This window comes from Brachyhypopomus gauderio, chromosome 11 (assembly GCF_052324685.1).
Source record: "Brachyhypopomus gauderio isolate BG-103 chromosome 11, BGAUD_0.2, whole genome shotgun sequence".
NCBI lineage: Eukaryota > Metazoa > Chordata > Actinopteri > Gymnotiformes > Hypopomidae > Brachyhypopomus > Brachyhypopomus gauderio.
The window spans coordinates 19,632,537-19,660,036 of NC_135221.1; the positions used below are offsets into that span (position 1 = coordinate 19,632,537).

The following is a 27,500-nucleotide window of genomic DNA, read 5'->3' on the forward strand; positions in this document are numbered from 1 at the left end:
GAGTGAGGGTGTGAGAGTGATGGGTGTTGAGAGTGATGGGGTGAGAGTGATGGTGTGAGAGGGTGATGGGGGTGAGAGTGAGGGTGTGAGAGTGAGGGGAGTGAGGTGATGGGGTGAGAGTGATGGGGTGGAGAGTGAGGGGTGAGAGTGATGGGAGAGGGTGAGAGTGATGGGGTGAGAGTGAGGGGGTGTGAGAGTGAGGGGTGAGAGTGATGGTGTGAGGGTGATGGGGTGAGAGGGAGGGTGTGAGAGGGTGAGAGTGAGGGATGAGAGTGAGAGGATGAGAGGTAGTGAGAGTGAGGGGATGAGAATGATGGAGTGAGAGTGGGGGTGAGAGTGAGAGGATGAGAGTGATGGGGTGAGTGTGAATGAGTGAGAGTGAGGGGATGAGAATGATGGAGTGAGATTGGGGGGTGAGAGTGAGGCAGTGAGAGTGGGGGGGGGGGGGGGGGGGGGGGTGAGAGTGATGAGGTGAGAGTGATGAGCAAGACTGATGAAACCAAACCATCACACTACAAACCACACAGATGCACTGCTAGGAGGTGTTATGGAATTACATTTATTGCATTCATGTGTTGAAAATGGTATGGAACATGCTGACCAATCTTGAGCAATATTTAAATAAACTCTCCACTCCACTCATGTTTGACTAAACACTTCTGCAGTTCACAGTGACACTGTTAGAACCAGCCTGGCGTGACCACAAGACTTAAGAGCAGATTCAGAACTATGGCCCTGTGCACCATTAATTAGATCCATGAGCAGGGTAGGTCTATGTCCAAGGATACTAATCACTGTCCTAAAATGATAAGGACCTGCAGACAGGACCAGGGAGGATAACGATGCTTATTTGTGAGGTTGACCTCAAAGATACAGACACAGAACACATATAAATAACAGTGCATTACTGTCATTGTTTATTCAGCTGCATTAATATTTCACTCATCAACATCAAACAGTGAAGAGTGAAGGGTTAAGGGTTAAGGGTTAAGGGTTAAGGGTGAAGGGTCACAATCAGAGAAACACGGCAGCAGAAAAGGACCATTGGGGCAAATGAACGGGCCCCCAGGCACAATCACTTGAGTCATACTGACCTGGTCAGAGTCAGTTATACTGACCTGGTCAGAGTCTGTAATATTAAAGGTAACAGAGCGCTGCTTCCTTTTGATGTACAGAATGACCTCTGTGCTCTTTCAACATCAGGAGCCAGAAACAGTTCCAGGTCATCTGACCTTTACACCACAGGGCTCAGAGTCAGCAGGTCACAGCAGGGGTCACACAGAAGAGTCTCACACTCTCATAATGCTTCTGGACTTCACCAGAGATTTCCAGTGAACATGTGTATCCTCTAATTAAAGCCTACTCACATACTCCCAACTCTAACTTAACCTCAGTAGCCCAACAGGAAATCTTAAACTCTTTTTTTTTAGATGACAGAATGGGGTCTTAGATCACGGTGGAGAAGCTGAACCACAGAGTGCACGCATCGCTGCGGCACTGTAGAGGCAACATGGAGTGTTTGACACGCGCACACACACACACAACACACATAACACAGCCCTCAGTTATTAATCTTGACAGGTGTGAAACCTCTTGTGGCCCCGCCCCCTCCATCATCTCCAGTGCTGCGTGAAGAGTCAGAAACAGTGGCTCCATCACTTTTACCAAACCCTACACTTCTTCTTGTTTCAGAGAGGAATGTGGCCTTCTGCACAAACCACACCGCGGCTTGTACTTTGAGGAATTCTGTTAGAGACCTGGCGTCATCTAGGGGTGAGGATCTAGAGGGCGTGGTCTAGGGGTCAGGGTCCAGAGGGCGTGATCTAGAGGGCGTGATCTAGGGGTGAGGATTTAGAGGGCGTGGTCTAGAGGATGTGATCTAGAAGCAGTGATCTAGGGGTCAGGGTCTAGAGGGCGTGTTCTAGAGGACGTGATCTAGAGGCAGTGATCTAGAGGCAGTGATCTAGGGGTGAGGGCGTGATCTAGAGGACGTGATCTAGAGGCAGTGATCTAGAGGCAGTGATCTAGAAGCAGTGATCTAGGGGTCAGGATCTAGAGGCAGGAAATGGAGAGCTTCCATTTCTGAGGAAGGGTTTTAGAGAGCCATGTCTTCTCACTTTCTTCCTTTCGTACTCCATCACCAGCTATCACAATCTCTTTCTCTCTCTCTCTCTCTCTCTCTCTCTCTCTCTCTCTCTCTCTCTCTCAAATTCAAATTCAAATTCAAATGGCTTTATTGGCATGAATTGTAAATAACAACTGTTGCCAAAGCAATATTAGAAAAAAAAAAAATAATAATAATAATAATAAATACATAAAATTCTTGTAGTGATACAACCAAATCAAAACAAAATGAGACAATACATATATATAATAAAGTTAAAGATTAATAAACATGTTTACATATGGTAATGTGAATCATATATTTACAGAAGGTAACTGTAGGTGGGCTTTGTTCTCTGAGGGTGTGACAGTCATGTACATATTTAGCTGACAGGTAAACACATTCTGGAGTTTCTCCCAAATACACACACATCAGATCTCCAGGTGACCCCAGTGTGTCATTGACTCTCTCTCTCTCTCTCTCTTTCTCTCTCTCTCTGTGTTAAAATTGTGGAACAAGAATTTCCTGCAATTGAGGCTTTTAAAAATCTTTTTCCCTCTATTCAGCCTACCAGGGCCATATTCGCTCTAAAGCTCAGGGGTGCAGACAGACCGCTCAGTGCAGGTCAGCGGCACTCTGCTATTTCAGTGCCCAAAGGTTCTGACCCTCAAGCAGCAGGTCATGCAGGTCCAAGCGCTTCATGGTCCGCCCCCGGGTCTACTGATCCCACCTTAGCAGAAGCTTCACAGTGCCGCACCGAGGGACTCAAACGTCCAGCCATGGATGGAGCTGCCAGAGGTCACCAAAAAGATAACACCAAACCGATTTGCATACTTATTAGCTCATTTTACAAATCGTCCCAATATTGGCCAATCACATTTAACTGCTTTCCATAATTTCTCAGATCTATTGGGGACACTAAACGTACTTTCGCTTGAACATTAGTATCCTTTTAGACTTACATATTGTAAAAAAAATAGGCATTAAGTAAAAACCCAATTACCAACCCAAAATATCACACTGGATCAGATCTGCAATCATTTAGGAAGCAGTCCTAGTGCTGGCTGATCAGAGTTTTAACGCAATTATGAATTAAAGTGGGAGAACCCAGCACACTGACACAGGACAGAGGCTGAAGACCCATTGTTGATGTACTCAGCTCACCCCAATTGTTAAGGGCCAGTTTATACTCTAATAAATCAGCACTTTTACTTGACTGGCGTGAGGGGGAAGTGCTCTGGGAATCAGCGCAAGGCCAAGAAACAAGGGGACTGAGAGCACACACTCCACTATCCTCCCTTCTCTGGTCTTCCTCCCCTCTCCTCCCCTCTTCAGTCTTCCTCTCCTCCCCTCTCCTCTCCTCCCCTATCCTCTCCTCTCTGGTCTTCCTCTCCTCTCCTCCCCTGCCTTATACAGTATGAAGGTAATAACGCCAGCACTAAAGCACTAACCCTCAGGTGAAGGGTACACTACACATGGCCACTTCTGCTTGTTGTTATCAAAGAACAATGGCCACACCTGCAACAGTTACCATGGCATTTGAGCGCAGCCCCTGACCCCTGACCCCTGAACCAACACGCTCCGGGTGTTTGATGTTTTGACATAAGAACATAGCCTGGGTTTCTGAGGACTGACTGGTGATTCTATATTCCCTGTCTCTCACAGGACAGTAATGTGGTCATCACCTTTGCTATTTGTGTACAGGAGGCAGGTAGACCGCAGAGAGGGGGAGGTGCTGTTTCTGGACACATAACACATGCAGATTATGGAACAGGTCCTCCTGTACGGTGGCCTGAGTGAGACATTCATCCCCTGGCACTGTGAATTCAGAAATGCAGAACTAAAGAGCTTCAAGAACTCTTTAGGTTCCATTTTAAAGTTCATCTCTCTGTGCAGCTCAACCACAAATGTGTGCTATTAACAAGAGCTGGCCTGAACTCTTCAGAGTCATTGTGATGTGTGAAGCTGTGTTTAGAACAGTAGTGTGAAATTATCTAATTAGAAATAAGCTTTTCATTTTGTAGCTGATTAGATTCAGGTGGGAGTTTAGATTTAGCATGTTATTCAGTGAACTGACTGGTATACAAATCTGATTTTAAACAGAATAAAACAAAACAGAAAATAGCTCATAATTTTTGAATTTGGAATCTAGACTTCAAAGGGAAATTTTAGATATGCAGAATGGGAATATTTACCTGAGCCCTATTTAAACACCTACAGAACACAATTCAAACGCTTACACTTCCCTACATAATCACCTAAGTGCTCTACTCAAACACCAACAAAACACAATTCAAATGCTTACACTTCCCTACATAATCACCTAAGTGCTCTACTCAAACACCAACAGAACACTATTCAAACGCTTACACTTCCCTACATAATCACCTAAGTGCTCTATTCAAACACCAACAGAACACAATTGAAATGCTTACACTTCCCTACATAATCACCTAAGTGCTCTACTCAAACACCAACAGAACACTATTCAAATGCTTACACTTCCCTACATAATCACCTAAGTGCTCTACTCAAACACCAACAGAACACAATTCAAACGCTAACACTTCCCTACATAATCACCTAAGTGCTCTACTCAAACACCTAGAGAACCTTAAGTGAAAGAAAACTCCAGTCAATCATATCAGTGTGTCCAAAAAATGAGACAATGTTCTGCAGCAGAGGAGCAATTAGGTGTGGATCTTGTGGCACTGGGAGGCACAGCCAAGCGGTTGGCCCCCCCACCCTACGCCCCCCACCATGTGCCCAAACTGTCTCCCATAAACCAGAAGACCAGGGAAGAGCAGCACACCTGTTATCCAGCCTGAAAGGTTTTCAATCTGAATGAAAACAGTGTGGGAGTCTCTTTGGCTTGGCAGGGACCCAGGATGTGTTTCTTGGCTGTGGAGAGCAGTCGGTGTGATCTAGCTGAATCCACAGTGTCACGCTGGAGCGCAGGATACATTCAGCCATAGCTCACTGCTCGCCCGGCAGATGGTTTCAGACTAAATTTAGTATCAGTGCAAAGCTAGATCAGAGCTTCCGCACATCTTACGCAGCCTGACCCGTCACACCAGCTGATCCATCACACTGCATGACCCGTCACAATGCTTGACCCATCACACAGCTTGATCCATCACACCGCCTGATCCATCACACCGCCTGACACGTCACACCGCGTGACCCGTCACACCGCCTGACCCCTGACACCGCGTGACCCGTCACACCGCCTGACCCGTCACACCGCCTGACACGTCATACCGCATGACACGTCACACCGCATGACCCGTCACACCGCGTGACCGTCACACCACCTGACCCGTCACACCGCGTGACCCATCACACCGCCTGACCCGTCACACCGCGTGACCCCTCACACCACGTGACCGTCACACCACCTGACCCGTCACACCGCCTGACCTGTCACACCGCGTGACCCGTCACACCGCCTGACACGTCACACCGCTTGACCCGTCACACCGCCTGACCCATCACACCGCGTGACACGTCACTTTGGCGTCTCCTATTTTTATAGTTGCATTGACTTTATATTATTAGGCAGTAAGGTAACAGTGACATTGACATGATGTGGTTTGATACAATATGTGCATCTCAAACATGTAAATCCAAGATACATGAATAAGCTCAGATTACTCCAGTGCAACTGGGTTCCTTGGGAATTTCAGTGGAGAAATTCTTCAGATTGTCATTTACAACACCAGTCCCTGCAGCCGAGCATCAGAAATGAGACTGTGAAGGTGAGCTGGAGGGTGTTCATCACAACACACACCTCCATTTATACTATATGGGTATTTATCTTCAAAAGCTTATGTGTTTACAGAAGACAGCAGCTCTGGTGTTCTGTCTCCTGGAGGACAGCAGCTCTGGTGTCCTGTGTCCTGTCTCCTGGGGAGATACACCCTCAAACATTTGCTTCTCTATGTTTCTGTTTGCTACTGCAGACGAGTACATCTTCATGTTTAGAACCAGTGAAATACAGTATATATGTGTGTGTGTGTGTGTGTGTGTGTGTGTGTGTGTGTGTGTGTGTGTGTGTTTGTGTGTGTGTGTGTGTGTGTGTGTGTGTGTGTGTGTGTGTGTGTGTGTGTGTGTGTGTGTGTGTGTGTGTGTGTGTGCACCAGCATTTGTGTGTTTTCAGTTGTGTGTTGAAGCAGAGCTGTGAGGGCAGACAGTAGTGTGTTCATGTGTGTTTGTGTTTTTGTGTGTGTGTGTGTGTGAGTGTGTGTGTGTGTGTGTGTGTGTGTGTGTATGCATGTGTATGTGTTTAAGTATATGTGTGTGTGAGTGTGTGTGTGTGTGTGTGTGTGTGTGTGTGTGCAGGGGCTGTGAGTCCTGTTCCTTGTGATGTTAGAATGTTCAGGCCTTGCACCTCCACAGGTATCGACCAGCTGTTCCTGCTCTCTAATTTCAGCATGTTGTTAAGGACATCATCTATTTTTACACCTGTACCTGCGTGTGACAGATCAGATGATGACTCACTAATCAACCATTAATACACAGTATCTGCATCACACACCGTCATTTCAATCACTGGGAATCTGTTCATCTAAAGAGCCCTTACAGGAAGCGTCTTCCTCTGCCTTCCTGCTCAATTGAAGCTGCTTTACATGTTTTAATAACTACTTTCTATTTCTAAATCTTAGGAGATTCTCTAATGTCTGTCTCAACCACCATCTCCAGCACAGGTGCTAAATTCCAGAGTGATTTGTCACTATGCCCGGGAGCGTTTCACTGAAGGATCCTGTCTTACTGACTCATCGCCCCGCAGCTGCGGGAACTACAGCGGGGCAATCTGCATCCCCTCAGGTCTCTCTAAAGAGGTTAAAGCTAAAATATGTATATGAAGCAAAGAGGCGTGACCATTCACAAAAAGGGGCGAGGTCATTCCCATCAGGGGCGTGGCCATTCACAACAGGGGCCTACCGCCAGCTAACCAAGAAATGAACCTTTCGACATCTGCACAAAGCTCCAGACTGTCAGAACCTTCATTAGCCAAGCAATGAATAAAATATCAGCACCAAGTAAAAAAGAAAAAAAGAGAAATGTGTGAGCTACAGAGAGAGAGAGAGAGGGAGAGAGAGGGATAGAGAGGAAGAAGGAGAGTGAGGGATAGAGAGGGAGAGAGGATTGGGCGAGAGGTAATGTCTATACATAAGAAAAATAAAACACAGGAAATGCAGAAGAGTCATGACAGACAGACCCCCAGGTGCCCACGTGCTCACGTATCTGCAACACGCAGCCCTCTACATCAGCAGTGTCACTCTTTTATTGCCGTCTAATAATAGCCTCCGATTAAATAAGAGAGCCGGTGAGTTGTTCTTGCATGTCCCTTTTCATGACTGCTTAGTCTCTTCAACTAGACTTTAAAGAGATAAAAAGAAATGTCTGTTTTAAAATGGCATTTCAAAGACGGGAATGAATTCTCTATCCTGCCCAAAGGAAGTAAAGGCCATAGGATATTTTGGGAGGAGCGTTTGATCAATATTTCATCACAGTCTGAGGACGAAACCAAAAGCTGGGGCTCCTCTGGGGGAGTGAGAGGTGACAACAGAGTGTCGTCTGGCCAGCTCACACCACCGACCACATACAAATGACCACAGACAGACACGCCTGCCTGGAGAAACTCTACTGAGCCTCTTATCCAAACGTCTAGTTTGAAGATAAACAGAATTTCGTTTGTAACACATAGCTACACAAGCGAACCGAGATGTGTGGTGATAGATGTTTTTATCACGTGCAGACGTGTGTGGAGAAACCACGATGGCTGATTACCCAGGAGGCCTGAGGGGGCGGAGCAGTGGGCAGAGATTTCTGTATAGGGGCTTCCATTCCCTGTCTAACTCTTTTGTTTGTGTCTCACTCTTCTGTTTTTCTGTCTCACTCTTCTGTTTCTGTCTCTCGTTTCCCTGTCTCACTCTTCTGTTTCTGTCTCTCGTTTCCCTGTCTCACTCTTCTGTTTGTGTCTCTTCCGTTTCCTTGTCTTACTCTTCTGTGTCTCACTCTTCTGTTTGTATCACTCTTTTGTTTCTGTCTCACTATTCTGTTTCTGTCTCACTATTCCCATGTTTACATTTGTTTATCTCCCTGCAATGAACATGCATCCCGCAAACTGGACCCCATCCTTAAATCTACTGATGAACAGACTGTGTGAGACATTATCTCCTTCTGGCAGCTGATACAGTATATACTGTATGTACATGTACAATTATACATATGCATACAAAACACTCATATACATACTTACTGTATAGACTGATATATATTACTGCATGCAACACATTCATCTGTGCACACAATTATAAAGTAAAGACGGAGGGGTTGACATCAATGCTACATGGTCAACAACCAGTCAGTAGTGAATTATCTGAGAGGTCTCCTGTTGTCCACACATGCAGGTCAGGCCTGGGCCAACGCCCTGAGAGCTTGAGATCTTCTCTTGAGCCCATTAGCTTTACTTTAGGATGACCCAGAGCTAGAGCAAGGGTGTTAGCGCTAGAGGAGGTTTCACAGGATGTTTGAGCATCATTAGTGGTCATGTCTAGAATTCTAGAAATGATAACGCCATAAAACACACGATCACTCATGCGTGTGCACAAAAGAGCCAAACTGGGAGAGGATGGAGGCACAAACAGTCTGTTATAATCTCTCAAGGTCATGAGAACAGCCAGGTGAAGATGGGGCTTCCTTTAGTGTAACAGTGCTGTATGGTCTCTGGGGTGGAGGTGAGTGTAGGTGGTGTCTGGGGAGGCTGGGGAGGTGGTGGTGTCTGGGGGTGGAGGCTGGGGTGGTGGTGTCTGGGGGGATGGTGGTGTCTGGGGGTGGAGGCTGGAGTGGAGGTGGTGTCTCATGGGTGAAGGCTGATAGTGGTGGTGGTGTCTGGTGGGTGGAGGCAGGAGTGGTGGTGGTGTCTGGTGGGTGGAGGCAGGAGTGGTGGTGGTGTCTGGTGGGTGGAGGCAGGAGTGGTGGTGGTGTCTGGTGGGTGGAGGCTGGAGTGGTGGTGGTGTCTGGTGGGTGGAGGCTGGAGTGGTGGTGGTGTCTGGTGAGTGGAGGCAGGAGTGGTGGTGGTGTCTGGTGGGTGGAGGCTGGAGTGGTGGTGGTGTCTGGTGAGTGGAGGCAGGAGTGGTGGTGGTGTCTTGTGAGGGGAGGCAGGAGTGGTGGTGGTGTCTGGTGGGTGGAGGCAGGAGTGGTGGTGGTGTCTGGTGGGTGGAGGCAGGAGTGGTGGTGGTGTCTCATGGGTGAAGGCTGATAGTGGTGGTGGTGTCTGGTGGGTGGAGGCTGATAGTGGTGGTGGTGTCTGGTGGGTGGAGGCTGGAGTGGTGATGGTGTCTGGTGGGTGGAGGCAGGAGTGGTGGTGGTGTCTGGTGGGTGGAGGCTGGAGTGGTGGTGGTGTCTGGTGGGTGGAGGCTGGAGTGGTGGTGGTGTCTGGTGGGTGGAGGCTGGAGTGGTGGTGGTGTCTGGTGGGTGGAGGCAGGAGTGGTGGTGGTGTCTGGTGGGTGGAGGCAGGAGTGGTGGTGGTGTCTGGTGGGTGGAGGCAGGAGTGGTGGTGGTGTCTGGTGGGTGGAGGCAGGAGTGGTGGTGGTGTCTGGTGGGTGGAGGCAGGAGTGGTGGTGGTGTCTGGTGGGTGGAGGCTGGAGTGGAGGTAAAACTTGCTCCAAACTTTAAAGTATAAAGAATAATGAGCAGCACTTTTCTTTTGATCTGCCACAGTAGGCTGTGTGAGGACATGGATCACTCTCCAGCCTTAAGAACAGACACAAGGTCTCTTTGGTTTGATACGGCCCTTAGCCACAGATACTAACATGAACTGCTCCTTATTTAGCCTTTACCAGAGCCCTCAACCAATAAACACCTTTTGGTTCAAAGAAACATGAGGTCAGATCTTGATTTTCCAACACTGAAGTCAGAGCAACCAATAAATAATCAGAACCTGCTCTCTCCAAAAAGGAGAGAGACCAGCAAACAGAAAGTTATACAAGAGAGAGTTATACATGTCAATACAAGAGAGAGTGAGAAATGAAAAGATAGTGGAGAGCAAAGGAGGAAGAGAGAGAGACAGAGGGAAGAAGAGAGGTTGAGAGAAAGGGAGAGAGAGAGAGACAGAGGGAAGAAGGGAGGTTGAGAGAAAGGGAGAGAGAGACAGAGAGAAGGAGAGAGGTTGAGAGAAAGGGAGAGAGAGAGAGACAGAGGGAAGAAGGGAGGTTGAGAGAAAGGGAGAGAGAGAGAGAGAGAGAGAGAAGGAGACAGTGATTGAGAGGGGAGGTGTTTGAATTGAGGACAAGTCCCCGGCTGTACTGGCACGGTTCTGGAGAAGCATGAACACAGTCCAGAGAACTCCGCAACAGCCAGTGTAGTAAATATGGATCTGGAAGCACACGTCTGATCTTCTGTTTGATGGCAGTTTGGGCTGCTGATTTACACAGCTCACTAAATGAAGCCCAGCTCAGCAAGAACTCATTCTGCAACAAAGTTGTCTTCATCGGTATGGGCCATAGCTCAAAACCATGACAGTTGAAGAGCACAATAATTTTCACCATCAGAAGTTTGTAAGACACAAGTCCAGCTAACACACACACACACACACACATTTAAATGATGATACACAGGTTTTAGTGTCATAGAAAGTGATCGTTGATGTGGCTTGATGTCTCAAGCATGCATCAACACACTTCCTCAACAAACCCAACACACCTCAACACGCCTCTTCAGCACACCTCCTCCTGTATTGCCTCAACAAAATCAAGCCAACACACTTTTCAGGACAGGAGTGTGCATCCTCCCTTAATTAATGTAGCCTAATCAGGGATTCGTTTGTGTCCTGATGTTATTGCTCAATTATACAAAAACACTTTTATTTAAAAAAGTGTAGTGGAAAACGAGAGTAAAAATGCAGTCCAAGGGGAACAGCTCAAACTGAGCAGTCCAAAGAGAGCAGCTCAAACTGATCAGTTCAAATAGAGCAGTCCAAACAGAACAGTCCAAAAAGAACAGTCTGAACAGATCAGCTCAAACTCAGTAGTTCAAACAGCAGTACAGTAGCAGATTTAATTTCCATTACAGTAAAAGGTTTTTCAGTGACCATGCTCACTCAGCTAAAATACAAAGAAAGTTTTTATTTCCTCCATCTACCAATCAAGACATGCCATCACGGATCGCTTTGATCATAGCTACAGATGCTCTGCTTTCAACACACTTCTCATGAGTCACCATGAAGGCAGCAGAATCAGAGCCTCTCAGGAGCCTTCACAACACACTGGCAACAATTCCAAAGCTTCCTTTTTTCTCCACAATTGCTAATCTACTCCTTTTAATGTATTTACTTTGTTCCCAAGAAATTACCCTCTCCAGTGGCAGTGTGGTCATGCTGAGAGTGAGCCTCTCCAGTGGCGGTGTGGTAGTGATGAGTGTGAGCAGTGTAGTATTGATGAGTGTGAGCAGTGTGGCAGTGATAAGTGTGGGCAGTATGTTAGCGATGAGTGAGAGCAGTGTGGTTGTGATAAGTATGAGCAGTGTGGTAATGCTGTGAGGAGTTTGGTTGTGATGAGTGTGAGCAATGTGGTAGTGATGAGTGTGAGCAGTGTGGTTGTGATTAGTGTGAGCAGTGTGGGCGTGATGAGTGTGAGCTGTATGGTCGTGATGAGTGTGAGCAGTGTGGTCGTGATGAGTGTGAGCAGTGTGGTTGTGATTAGTGTGAGCAGTGTGGGCGTGATGAGTGTGATCTGTATGGTCGTGATGAGTGTGAGCAGTGTGGTCGTGATGAGTGTGAGATGTGTGGTAGTGATGAGTGTGAGCTGTGTCGTTGTGATGAGTGTGAGATGTGTGGTAATGATGAGTGTGAGCTGTGTCGTTGTAATGAGTGTGAGATGTGTGGTAATGATAATAAGTATGAGCAGTGTGGTAATGCTGAGTGTGAGCAGTGTGGTAGTGATGAGTGTGAGCAGTGTGGTAGTGATGAGTGTGAGCAGTGTGGTCGTGATGTGTGTGAGCATCACAACCTCTCTCTGAGTACAGCGTCACCTGAGCAGCTGTGACCCTGAAGCCCAGTGAAAGAGAAGTATGCATGACAACAGCAGTGTGTGAACTGAGAGTGTTGGTGTTGCTAACAACTAAAACCTTGTAGGGCTCAGTGTGGGCAGGTCCAGGGTTTCAGAGTCATAACATAAGAACATATGTTGCATGTCAAATAACAACTCAGATAAATACTCCAGATGAGAAAAGACTCAGTGATACCATAACACCACACCACACCCTTCACAGCCAGCGAGACCTACACCTTTAACTGAAGTTCAGTACTCTTGCTACAGGAGACATGTGCTGGTCTGAAGTTCAGTACTCTTCTAACTACAGGAGATGAATGCTGGTCTGATGTTCAGGTGCTGATGAGCAGAGTGAAGCTGCTTTATTCCTTATTTATTTATGGAGTCAGCAGGATGACCTCATTATATTATAAACCACATGGCCATCAGCGTTCAACAACAGAATTCAACTGCTAAACTGCTTTAGTGCGGAGCATAAATTAAACAGAATGAGTGATTGACGGGTACAGAATCTCCTACAGAATGATGTCATCTCATAAAAACTGATTAAACAGACAATGGTGATACAGGAAGTGTGGAGAACTCCAAAACCCAGACATAAATCTCTCTGTGGAAGCGAGTCCACACACACACACACACACACACACACACACACACCTCCACACACAAACACCCTCCGCACACACACACACCTCCACACACAAACACCCTCCGCACACACACACACCTCCACACACAAACATCCTCCGCACACACCTCCACACACACACTCCAGGCACCACCTCCACACACACACGCTCACACCTGCACACACACCTACTGCACACAAACCCCAGCATATCTCCCTCTTGCTAACATTTGTCATTAGATCTTTTTCACTATGTTTCAAAAAAGCATTTTATTAAAAGGAAATCCTCTCCACCAGCAGTAAAATGCCCCCACAGCCTTTTTCCAGATTGGTGCCTTGTAATCCTACAAGACTACACAGCCTACTGGAGATTTAACAACTAAGATACACAAGATAATCAGTGACAGAACAGAGAAACAGAGAAAGATGAGACATTGAACACAACACACTGGAAAAACTGAAATGACCCTTAACCCCCGCATGAAACACTTGAGGACAAGACAACACTTATTAAATGTACTTTTCATTTAGTCGACAACTCTCTCCCTCTTTCTTCCCTTTCTCTCTTTCCTTCTTTCTTCCCATTCTCGCTCTCTCCTCCTCCTCTCTCTCAGTTTCTCAAGAGAGAGTCAAGAGTCAAGTGTTGTTTTTTTTATTATTATTGTCATTTCAGGCCTAAACCATGGACCATGGACCATGGAGCAACACAAGAGAAGAAGTGTTCACCATAAATATGAAATAAAAGGACCAGTAATCACAATAACATCTAGGGCAACACTGACCAGTGCACACATAGTCCAGTGGGAGGACGTGCAGATGTATTATCTTGGGCATTCACTAAGTATATTCTCATATATAAATATTCTCAGCCCCTCCTCCCCCCTTCTCTCTCATACCCACAAAGCTTAACAACCAACCCCTCCTCACCCTCTAGTGATGGATACAGCCCAGCCCGTGCACTTCTAGAAGTGCCTATGGACCAAAAGCAAAACGGGCCAATCAGTATTTAGAGTGGGAGAACAATGTCTTTGAACGCCTGAAATCACGGCTAAGAGATGACAGGAAAACGGAGCTTCATGTGAATGGAGCTTTATCGAGCATACTACACGGCAGAATGCGTTTGTTATTTGAATTGCAATGTACATTGTCTTATCTAGGCCCAATATAAGACGATAGTTACTGCGAAAGCAGCATTTAACCGTCGACTGCTACGAAAATCAACTACGAAAATGGCTTAAAACGATTAAATTAATCAATTTATGTTCAGTTAAAATTTTGTTTATCTCTTGGCTAAGGACATAGCGAACCGAAGGGCGCATGACAACAGCATTCGTATTCTTTCCAGGGTTAGACCACAGTAAAAGTGGGTTGATGGCTCGTCGGGGAACACAAAGACATCCTAAATACACAGGCCCGTTTTTTCATCAACCCACTATGCTGTAAACTGGAATAGAGCAGTGCGGACGTTAAAGGAGCTGTCCAGCACGAAGGGTGCTGACCCCAACGCGGCCCCAACACATGAAGCAAAGCTAACGCAAAAACGAAACGTCGCATTAAAACACGATTTAAAATATATTGTTTGTTAATAAAAGAACAACAACAGTCCAATTTTCTTTAAAAGCTTCCTAGATTGCTAGAACAGAATGAGTACGGTAGCTATAGAAGAACGTGTAATCCAGGCTTCAGTGAAAAGCTGACTCTCCCCTCTAGTGGCCTGGGCCAGTGAGTGACGCAGTCACCGAACTGTTGAACTATCGGCGAAATCGCATTGAAGCGCCGTGACCTGTGTATCCGAATGCTCTGAACACGACAGTCATCGTGCCTGCAGAGAAAGCAAAGCAACACGTCATGTGAATCAGCGTCTAAAGCCGCGAATCGGTTCCGCGGCGCTAATGTTGTCATGGCATCCTCGCGCTCGCCAATTAGAAACAGAGAATCAGCAAAGACTTTGGGCCCTTGATGCGATAAAAACGGACATGCTGTTGTTTCTGTGTGAAGCCCTCGTGGGGTTTTTAAAAGTACAGTTTGAAAGAGTGCATTTTGAAAGAGTGCATTTTGAAGGAGTGCATTTTGAAGGAGTGCGTTTTGCTTTGCGTCTTTACTTTTATCACATTCTGTAATCACGCGAAAATGATGTAGCAGCTCATACAAATGTAACATATTGGAAAGAAAACATATTAACACTAAGAACGGTCGTTGATGATGGGGATTATGAAACAGTCTATTTTAACCAAGACAATATGCTTTTGTTTTATTGCTATTATTAAATAGGCTATCAAGGATAACAATGTTAATGTAGGTTATAGATTTGCTTTACGTCAGACGTTGATATTAATTTGTATAAGACTGCGTTCGTTTAGCCAGCGTTTTTTTATCCCAAAAATGAGAACTAGATTGCTTTTCGTGTGTTCAGTATTGCCTCTCCTGCAGTATGTCTGTTGTCTATTCTACATTCGTGGTATTCCCCCTAAAAACTTCGCAGGAGACTTTTGGGCTCTGACTTTCGTGAACCCCGTCCACCCCACCGCCAGTGGCGCAGAGGAGACATGATGTTTGGTGCGGGGGCAGCTCTAATTGTGTATAAATTACATAGTGTGAAATATCTCCGTAACTAAATGTACAAGGTGCAGTCTCCACGGGAGATGATTCCAATGTTCTATCAACACAAGGAACCTTTCACGTTCAGCTACCACAGAAGGCAAACGCGACAGAATTCCTTCTGGGAACACAGCCTTGAATACAAAGTAGGTTCAATAAAGACGCCTCTCTGTGCGCGTGAAATAAAAAAGAAAAATCACGCAACCCTGCAGATTCTCGGCGATTCCTTTTAAAAGTATTCAGTGGTAAATGTTTCACTGATTTTATCTTCGGAATAAATACCATACTCTTCATCTGTTTCAGAATAAATACCCTACACTTCATCTGGTTTATGACTGCTGACACAATCGTCGGTGAACGCGTGTGAAGTGCGCCGAGTGCGACTGTTACGCAAGCCAATATCTATTTCTTTATAAGAAGAAATAATCTTCTTTTCGATTTAAGAACCACATTTTGTTGAAGCAGACTGCACGTCCTCCGCTGGTGTTTCACAAACGCCCGTCAGGACACCGTCAGTGCGCTGCCAGTCCGAGCGATTCCGGGCATTTCTAAGGTGGTCGAGTGAATTCCAGCGGCGTTATTTAAAATTGCGCATGATTGTGCCACGTTCGGACACCCGAGCTGAGAGGAGAGAGCGCACGAGGAGCGCGATCGCGAGAGAGTTGGGAGCGCACACGAACTCAACATGTGACGGACACTTGTAAGTGGACTTACATGGAGGAGATGTTCTCAAAAAGATCCGGAATACTGTTCGTGCTATTCCCTTCGTTCCCGGTGTCTTGTAGCGCGAGCAGCGGAAAGAAATTTCCTTGGTAAGACTTATTGCAATAGATCTCCGTAGTGGAACAGCTGCAGGTGGGGGGGCAGTCCAGAACCGAGCTCATATAGTCCTGAAAAACGCTAAAAAGAAATAAGACCCTCCACCAGCAAATTCGGGATGGAATGAGAAACATATCCATCTTCCTCACGACTGCCTGTCTCGTTATTCTCCGGCTGACTTCCTTTATTTCCTCAACAGCAAAAGAGAAAGACGGTCCCGTTATCCGTCTGCCGATGCGCGTGAGGGTTCTCCGTGGGGAGAGCGGAGGTATGTCAGAATAACGTGAATGCGGTAATGGCCCACTACTTCAGCGGACACCGAATAGGACAAGAGAGGAAAAAAAAAACTACTCCGTTAGTGTAGGCTGGGCTGAAATATCAATATCCCCGGTCTTCCCACCTCCCCGGTTCGCATTGTACACGCTTTCAGACTGCTGTTAGTCGCGTGCAGCTCCAGTTAGTGGTATCACAGCTCCAAGACTGGAGGGTATGGTGCAAACGCATACACTCGCACACACTCTGGGGGAGAGAGAGAGAGAGAGAGAAGAGAGAGAGAGAGAGAGAGAGAGAGAGAGAGAGAGAGAGAGAGAGGGTGGGGGTCCATGCTCTGAACATCAAGTCCCACCTACTGGGCAGATTTAAAACTGACGCACCTGCACAAGAATAGAGATCAGATCATTGGAGCTGTTATGTCATTACATGCTGACAAAAGTGCTGTCATTTTTAGCTGCTGAGAGTTATTACCGATTACCATTCAGTTATTTGTTGAGTTCTCCTATCGTTAGCCGTTAGACGTGAAAACAGCAACAAGTTATAAACAGTATCTTTAAGATAACACTGAAAATTTCAAGTAATCACTCATATGGGTTTTGAAACACGTGATGGGGAATCATCACTTAGGACTTATGCAAGTTATTGCATTATACACAGTATATACTGTATTTAGATGCCATGCTGTATACAGTGAGAGTGCCTGCACTGCACAGTATGGCTGTACAGTATACACAGAAGGGTCCATGAGAGGCAGTCCTACATGCACACTGATGTTCCTCGAAGCTTACCAGGTAACAGGAGACCACTACATGTTCTGCTGTGTTGTAGAGGTTCTGGTGTGTTAGAGAGGCCCTGTACTCTATGGTCTAATAGCGCAATAAACTGAAGCCCCTCCCTCCAACTACCCCTCCCCAAAGACCCCTCCCCCACTCACCACCCCCTGATTACCAGCCCCACCCCCACCCTCACTGCCCTCTGATCTCTGCGGTGCACTGATGGAGGAGAGTACTACCCTCAGAGGCCTGTACAGAGGTTACATATCTAACTGTTCATTTCACCATCTGTTCATGCTACTGGCAATGGTTTAAGATATACAAATCCAATATGAGTCTAAATTAATGATCAAAAATCTGAAAAAACCTACAATAAAAGGCATGTTCCAGACATAGCACAAAATCTCTGGTGTTCAGTCAGGTTTTATAACATTCGTTTGGATCCAGCTGGCCCATAAACACTACATTTGTTTATTCAACACTGCAACCTTTTACTGTGTACCACAGTAAACACCAGTCAAGGCCACCCCAACACTCTAACACATTTTCATATGATCTGAAAACACATGTTAACATTAATCACTCATCTACAATAGAAAAATATTTAAGGAACATTCATTTATTCTAACCCCATGCAAAAACTCCTCATCTTAGAATCTTAAAATCCATATACCCCCCACACTCAATACTTCCCGAAGAATCTACACATGCCATACACACCACACACCCTATACAGTCCACACACCCTCCTCACGCCCCCTATACTCTCCACACACCCTCCTCACATCCTATACACTCCATACACCCTATACACTCCACATGCTCCTCACACCCTATACACTCCACATGCCCTATACACTCCACTCACCCTATACATGCCACACACCTTATATACTCCACACACCCTAGACACCCCACACACCCTATACACTCCACATGTACAATACATTCCACACACCGTTCTCATGCGCTATACACTCCACACCCTCCTCACGGCCTATACACTCCACATGTTGTATACACTCCACAGACCCTATACACTCCACACCCTCCTCACGGCCTATACACTCCACATGTTGTATACACTCCACAGACCCTATACACTCCACACCCTCTTCACACCCTATACTCCACACACCCTCTTCACGCCCTATACACTCCACACACCCTCCTCATGCCCTATACACTCCACACACTCCCAAAAATTCCAGACTCTATACATCCATGGACCCTGCATCTATCGTATACGTCACACACCAAGCACTCTCTGTATACTCAACACTCCACACACACTGAACTCTAGATACTCAACACATACTACCCATTTTGCCACACACCCCCTTCAGTTTAAAGTTATTTCTTCACTTTTTTCTGATTGACTATGACCAGCAGAGGGAGTTATTAGGGCAGTTTATGGGTTTAAACTCACGTCCACATGCTAACATTAGCGTCATTATAGTGATTTATTGCCTGACATTTCTTTCACATTCTAACTAAACTTACTTTTAATACTTCTGCTGCTTCCCTTATAAACTGGTTTTATTAGCAGTTAGCCATTAGGAAGTGTCAACCAATCTCCATTAGCATAGTCTGTTAATGTATTACAATACACATATAATATGTACATTTTCAATATGTAAAATATGTAAAATGTGTAATAAACCTACATAAGTTGATAAGAAAACGTATGAAGCATCATTCTCTGCTTAAAAAACTGTCTGCTAGCCGTGTCTGGGTTCTGCTAGCTGTGTCTGGGTTCTGCTAACCGTGTCTGGGTTCTGCTAACCGTGTCTGGGTTCTGCTAGCTGTGTCTGGGTTCTGCTAGCTGTGTCCGGGTTCTGCTAGCTGTGTCCGGGTTCTGCTAATTGTGTCTGGGTTCTGCTAGCTGTGTCTGGGTTCTGCTAGCTGTGTCCGGGTTCTGCTAGCTGTGTCTGGGTTCTGCTAACCGTGTCCGGGTTCTGCTAGCTGTGTCCGGGTTCTGCTAGCTGTGTCTGGGTTCTGCTAACCGTGTCCGGGTTCTGCTAGCTGTGCTTGTTCTTCTGAAGCAGCTCATGGCTGTTTTGAAAAAGCTTTTTCAAAGCGCATATTTGGTCACAGGTGCATTTGAAGACACATGTACATTTTGATTTCTTTACCTCATATTTCACCAGTATCATTAACTCTGCTGTCATCATTTAGCATGAGGGTCAGCTGCAAGCCTTTATGGAATGCAATGCCCAGTGTAGCTAATGCATTAGCTATACTGCTTATGTCTCACCAAATTAGCTTCACAGTTCTCATCTTGATACAGCTAATGGCTTTACCTTTTATTTGATTAAATATTTAGACAATCCCCTAAGGTTTCAGTTTTAATGGTCACTGTCTTTATTCCTGTAATTTTAGTGTTATCTAAGGTAGATGTATGGTACACTAAAACCTCCCCATAGCTGCAAATTTCTATGAACAGCCTAATCTGTACTGTACACCTCTGTACTGTAACACCCCAGTAATGTAGCACCCCTGTACTGTAACACCTCTTTACTGTAACACCCCAGTATTGTAGCACCCCTGTACTGTAACACCCCGTAATGTAACACCCCCTGTACTGTAACACCCCAGTATTGTAGCACCCCTGTACTGTAACACCCCAGTATTGTAGCACCCCTGTACTGTAACACCCCTGTAATGTAACACCCCCATACTGTAACACCCCTGTACTGTAACACCCCAGTACTGTAGCACCCCTGTACTGTAACACCCCGTAATGTAACACCCCCTGTACTGTAACACCCCTGTACTGTAACACCCCAGTATTGTAGCACCCCTGTACTGTAACACCCCGTAATGTAACACCCCCTGTACTGTAACACCCCTGTACTGTAACACCCCAGTATTGTAGCACCCCTGTACTGTAACACCCCAGTATTGTAGCACCCCTGTACTGTAACACCCCTGTAATGTAACACCCCCATACTGTAACACCCCTGTACTGTAACACCCCTGTAATGTAACACCTCTGTAATGTACACCTCTGTACAGTAGACCCCTGTAATGTAACGTCTATGTATAGACCAACCCTGTACTGTAACACCCCTGTACTGTACACTCCTGTAATGTAACACCCCTGTACTGTACAACCCTGTAAATTACACCCCTGTAATATAACTTCTCTGTAATGCAACATCCCTGTAATGCAACACCCCTATAATGGTACACCCCTGTAATGGTACACCCCTATAATGGTACACCCTTTTAATGGTACACCCCTGTAATGTAACACCCCTGTAATGGTACACCCCTATAATGGTACACCCCAGTAATGTAACGCATCTGTACAGTACAACCCTGTACTGTAACTCCTCTGTAATGGTTCAACCCTGTACTGTAACACCTTTGTACTGTACTGCCCCAATATATGTTTGACATGAAGAACTCCTGACTGGTCCAAGGCAAACATGGTGTGTAAATCACACATAATCACACATCATAACTAAGTGGGATGGAAAGGAACGTGATCAGTTTACAAAGGGGGGGGGGTGTCTTTAACAGCAGAATTACCGTTTCCCCAAATCGAGCGCTGAAATTAGTTATGGTGCTTAGTAAAGATGCGTATTTTTATCAGAGTGCTCATGCACTCCCATCACAGATGTTTCCATTTGCATCAGTTCAAACATTTATACTGAAGTGCAAAAGTCAGAGGTGGTTGAACTGTAACAGTAAAGTCACATGACCCTGGTAAGACGGTGGATGAAGGGCACACCTAGGCATCCTGCACGCTCATGTACTGACAGAACCAAGTGGAGCAGTGCGTGCTGAATGAAGCGTGTTCTGTTGAAGCACGCCATTTAGGACGCGGCCAGAGTGAATCCCAGTGCTTACCTGAACAGGTGAGCTACACCACGAGTCTTGCACTGGCCTTTGACATAAACAAGACCCAGAAATGCAAACGTGTTAATATATGAAATCATACTATGATCATCACATCTGCAGCCCTCCACATTCTCTCTCTCCATCTCTCTCTCTCTTTCCTTCTTTCTCCCACTCTCTGTCCACCATTTTCAGGCGGTGATAATATAATTATTTGCATGTAAATGATATATGTAGATCAGTACATAGGCTGTGGTAAGAACATTCCTCCAAATGTTCCTCTAAATGTGCTGTTTGAAGTGTTTCTCTTCAGCTACTGCTGATGGAGGGGCCACTCTGTAGCGGAGACGGAGTGCAGGGGCAGCGGAATCCCTGCAGTGGCAGCAGAATTCCTGCAGGGGCAGCAGTGGGTCTCCTCACACTACAGTGTGCCTGCTGGACAGTGAGTTCATGGAGAGTGGCAGAAAAGGCTTTAAATGTGCCAGTTAACAAACACACACTGCACCAGTTAATGTAACAACTATGGATGTTTAATAGTGTCTGTTTAATTGTATCTCTGTTTGAATGATATCACTCTTTTAATGGAAGGATATAATGATCGTCGTTGTAGACCGATATAATCAAAGTGACATTTTACAGCTGCGTGGACACCAGTATTTCCTCCGTGTGGACACCCGTGTTTCCTCTGAGTGCACAACCCTTTCTTTCTATCTTTATCACATTATTTAGCCAAATTAAATGATTAATGTTTTTTGCGTTATCTAGTTTTTCTTTTTATATATGCACATTTAGCAATACCAAAATGTGAATTTAGTCACATTAAATGTAACCACATGAAAATGAAGAAATAAATGTGAGTGTGTGTTTGTGGCTCAAATGGGAAGATTTTTACAGGACAGAAGAGAGAGCACACACAAGTAAAAAGCAGATGAGAGATGAAGAGAGAGAGGTGGAGAGAGAGAGAGGTGGAGAGAGATAGAGAGAGATAGAGAGAGAGAGATGAAGATGAGCTCTCCTGCCTGCTGAAAGTAGAGCAAATCTCTGGGAAATGGTGCATTTGACAGAGCTGGGTATAGATTAGATTTAGGATTAGGATTAGGGTAAGATGTTGGTGTTTGGGTTAGCTGGGGTGATCATCAGTGCTGGGGTGTTTAGTACAGCTGGGGTGATCAGTACAGCTGGGGTGATCATCAGAGCTGGGGTGATCAGTACATCTGGGGTAATCATCAAAGCTGGGGTGATCATCAGAGTTGGGGTGATCAGTAAAGCTGGGGTGATCATCAGAGCTGGGGTGATCAGTACAGCTGGGGTAATCATCAAAGCTGAGGTGATCAGTAGAGCTGGGGTGATCATCAGAGTTGGGGTGATCAGTAGAGCTGGGGTGATCAGTAGAGTTGGGGTGATCAGTAGAGCTGGGGTGATCCACCACACAGAGCTGGGAAAGAAGGATCTAATCCGACACATGCAGAGATCCGTGTTCCACGTGAACAGAGCCAGAAAGAGAATATTCATCCTGCAAAATGCTCAATTTATTGTAGTTCAGGTTGTGTCAGAGCCTGACAACTTGTTCCGCTGTGGCACAATGAGAAGCTTCACGTTGTTAGCAGAGAAAAGCTCATCAGTGCAGGTTTCACAGGAAGAACGCAGAACTCCTATTAGCCTGATTGTATGGAAATATTCACTCTCAATGACAACTCCACACACATGAATAGGTGTTTAACCTCTAAACTCTAAACTTCACTATGAAGTGTTATGGCAGATTTTCTTGTAAGCATTTCCAATAACCACATTACAGTTTTTCCCAGTCGGTTTGGTTCATTTCTCACATCATACTTTACATTGGCATCACAACTAGTGCATTTCTCTAAACAGTTAGTGCAAACAGCAAAACTCAATGAAATACCAGCAAAATCACATACTTCACTCAAAATTCTTTGTTTTTGCCCCAAAATCAAATATTTAGGTCAGTCGATTTGTCAGTGCCATCAGAATATCTAGTCTGTGTGCCATTGCCTATGAACAAGGCAGTCAAAATACTTAGTCATGTTGTCAGTGCAACTATATGTCACAGTCATTGTAGACTGTATATTCTGATGGAAACTAGCTAAGCTTTTGATTTCAAGAACGCTGCACATTCTGTGGTATATCAAATACATGGTACACACATACACACTTACACGGAACACAGTTACACATGACTGTATGTGGGAGACTGATAGCAAGAAATTAGACTGGAATCAAATTTGTACAGCAATATTGTTTGATGGTATTGTTTGCACTGCAATTTGTTGACAAAAACACTGACTGAAATTCAGAACTGACTGGAAAAACTGCAAAATTAGAAACTTATTCTACACATTCAAAACAACCTGAGCACATACAGCCTCCTCTTGCTGTGTGAAAATTGAACCTCTGCTACCACTATGAGCTAGTCTTGATATCCTATATGGTATAAGAATGCAAAAAAAGAATAACATGTCAGAAAGTATGTCAATGTGCAGCATTACAGCAGAGAGCACATTTCTGAATTACATACATGTTTTCATTACTGTATGAAATGTTTGGACGATTGAAGACACAGTTGATCTTCCAATATTCGGCTGCACCCAGCAACCAGCTTCAGCCATTGTGAGACCATTACTTACATGTAAAACATGGTCCACAATTGTTGCCCTTACTGTATTTCACTGTTTTGTCCCCTCAGCCTTACACCACACAGTCTTACCCATCTACTCCATATAGTCTTACTCCTCTACACCACACAGTCTTACCCCTTACACCACACAGTCTTACCCATCTACACCACACAGTCTTACCCCTCTACACCACAGTCTTACTTCTCCTATTGACTGTTCACCCTATACATGGCCTTGTCTTTTCATTATGGGACTTTGTGATACTGCCGTGTTTAGCGTCTATAAATGTTTGCAAACAATTTAATCAAATTAGGATAAATTACCAAAATGTAACAAAAAAATTAACTAAATAAATGTAAAATGATGCCGTAGACATTATGACAACATGTTCAGCACTTTTGCATATAATGACCTAGGCGATGACCTAAAGACTAAATGTTTGGGAGGGTAAGACAATTCAACAGCCAATCCATACAACACATTTTGATAAACATGACATAAGCAACACATAATGTAAAAAACAACAGACAACTGCCCATGTCCATTTGCAATATGTACAAAAGCATTTGGAAAATGTTAAACACAAGGAGAAATTCAATTATGATGTGCACAAGTGACAAGGAGATGTGGAGACTGAATGAACTGTTTTGAGAATTTCAATTCTGATCTGAAAAATGAACCGAATCGACTGAGAAAAACTGTAATGTGATGTGAGCAGGGAACTGGTGTAGGAGTGAAGACAGGTGGGTTCTTACCAGGATTCACTGCAGAGAGACAGAGAGAGCTATGGATCCTTTTCAGTTTCACTGCATTTACTGCAGATACCCAACTGTGAGATGAGTGTCTACATTTACTGCAGATTATATCCAACTGTGTGATGAGTGTCTACATTTACTGCAGATTATACCCAACTGTGTGATGAGTGTCTACATTTACTGCAGATTATATCCAACTGTGTGATGAGTCTCTACATGTACTGCAGATTATACCCAACTGTGTGATGAGTGTCTACATGTACTGCAGATTATACCCAACTGTGTAATGAGTTTCTACATTTATTGCATTTTACCCAACTGCGCAATGAATCTCTACATTTACTGCAGATTATACCCAACTGTGAGATGAGTCTCTACATTTATTGCAGATTATATCCAACTGTGTGATGAGTGTCTACATTTACTGCAGATTATATCCAACTGTGTGATGAGTGTCTACATTTACTGCAGATTATATCCAACTGTGTGATGAGTGTCTACATTTACTGCAGATTATACCCAACTGTGTGATGAGTCTCTACATTTACAGCAGATTATACCCAACTGTGTGATGAGTGTCTACATTTACTGCAGATTATACCCAACTGTGTGATGAGTCTCTACATGTACTGCAGATTATACCCAATTGTGTGATGAGTGTCCATATTTACTGCGGATTATACCCAACTGTGTGATGAGTCTCTACATTTACTGCAGATTATACCCAACTGTGTGATGAGTGTCTACATTTACTGCAGATTATATCCAACTGTGTGATGAGTCTCTACATGTACTGCAGATTATACCCAACTGTGTGATGAGTGTCTACATGTACTGCAGATTATACCCAACTGTGTAATGAGTTTCTACATTTATTGCATTTTACCCAACTGCGCAATGAATCTCTACATTTACTGCAGATTATACCCAACTGTGAGATGAGTCTCTACATTTATTGCAGATTATATCCAACTGTGTGATGAGTGTCTACATTTACTGCAGATTATATCCAACTGTGTGATGAGTGTCTACATTTACTGCAGATTATATCCAACTGTGTGATGAGTGTCTACATTTACTGCAGATTATACCCAACTGTGTGATGAGTCTCTACATTTACAGCAGATTATACCCAACTGTGTGATGAGTGTCTACATTTACTGCAGATTATACCCAACTGTGTGATGAGTCTCTACATGTACTGCAGATTATACCCAATTGTGTGATGAGTGTCCATATTTACTGCGGATTATACCCAACTGTGTGATGAGTCTCTACATTTACTGCAGATTATACCCAACTGTGTGATGAGTGTCCACATTTACTGCAGATTATACCCAACTGTGTGATGAGTCTCTACATGTACTGCAGATTATATCCAACTGTGTAATGTGTTTCTACATTTATTGCATTTTACCCAACTGCGTAATGAATCTCTACATTTACTGCAGATTATACCCAACCATGAGATGAGTCTCTACATTTATTGCAGATTATATCCAACTGCGTGATTAGTGTCTACATTTACTGCAGATTATATCCAACTGTGTGATGAGTGTCTACATTTACTGCAGATTATACCCAACTGTGTGATGAGTCTCTACATTTACTGCAGATTATATCCAACTGTGTGATGAGTCTCTACATTTACTGCAGATTATACCCAACTGTGTAATGAGTGTCCACATTTACTGCAGATTATACCCAACTGTGTGATGAGTCTCTACATTTACTGCAGATTATACCCAACTGTGTGATGAGTGTTCACATTTACTGCAGATTATACCCAACTGTGTGATGAGTGTCTACATTTACTGCAGATTATATCCAACTGTGTGATGAGTCTCTACATGTACTGCAGATTATACCCAACTGTGTGATGAGTCTCTACATTTACTGCAGATTATACACAACTGTGTGATAGATTTCTTTTTGCCAAATGCTGAAAAGTAAATTTCAGTGCAGTCACATTGTAGCTCCTAACCCACACCTAACCCTGGTGTGTTTAACACCTAACCTTAACACTGGTGCGTTAACCCTACCCCCAACACTGGTACGTTAACCTGAACCCTGGTGTGTTTAACCCCTACCCCTAACACTGGTGTATTAACCTAACCCTAACACTGGTGCGTTAACCCTACCCCTAACACTGGTGCGTTAACCCTAACCCTGGTGTGTTTAACCCCTACCCCTAACACTGGTGTATTAACCTAACACTGGTGCGTTAACCCTACCCCTAACACTGGTGCGTTAACCCTAACCCTGGTGTGTTTAACCCCTACCCCTAACACTGGTGTATTAACCTAACCCTAACACTGGTGCGTTAACCCTACCCCTAACACTGGTGTGTTAACCCTAACCCTGGTGTGTTTAACCCCTACCCCTAACACTGGTGTATTAACCTAATCCTAACACTGGTGCGTTAACCCTACCCCTAACACTGGTGCGTTAACCCTAACCCTGGTGTGTTTAACCCCTACCCCTAACACTGGTGTATTAACCTAACCCTAACACTGGTGCGTTAACCCTAACCCTGGTGTGTTTAACCCCTACCCCCAACACTGGTGTATTAACCTAATAGCAACACTGGTGTATTAATCCAACCTTGGTGTGTTAACTCTAACCCTGATGTCTTTGGAATGTTCCTAAATATAGAAGTGTTGAGGGAGAGAGAGAAAGAAAGAAAAGTGCAGCCTGTGTGTGTGGTGTTCATCTGTTCTGCACACTCTGGTCCTTAATAGACAAAATGAAGGAAGGAATAAAGGAAGAGTCTCTTCGTCCTCACTTCCTGCTCGCTCAGCCACAGCTCCAAGACTAGAAAAGAAACTCACCCCCCCCCCCCTCACCTCCCCCCTCCTTCTCCCTCCCTCTCTCTGTCTCTCACTTCCCTCTCTCTCTCTCTCTCTCTCTGTCTCTCACTTCCCTCTCTCTCTTTCTATCTCACCTCCCTCTCTCTCTCTCTGTCTCTCACCTTCCTCCCCCCTCTCTCCCATCTCCATCCTTATCTTTCTCT

General features: G+C 44.9%; 1 protein-coding gene across 1 annotated transcript in view; it reads right to left on the minus strand.

Moving 5' to 3' along the window:
- The window catches only part of ntrk3a (neurotrophic tyrosine kinase, receptor, type 3a), a 189,416-nt gene extending 172,756 nt beyond the window's left edge, over positions 1 to 16,660 (minus strand). Inside the window, 1 exon segment of the mRNA XM_077022580.1 lies at positions 16,100 to 16,660. Within this exon segment, the coding sequence (XP_076878695.1) occupies positions 16,100 to 16,344 (245 nt within the window). The 5' untranslated portion in view covers positions 16,345 to 16,660.
- Positions 16,661 to 27,500: the final 10,840 nt, after the last annotated feature.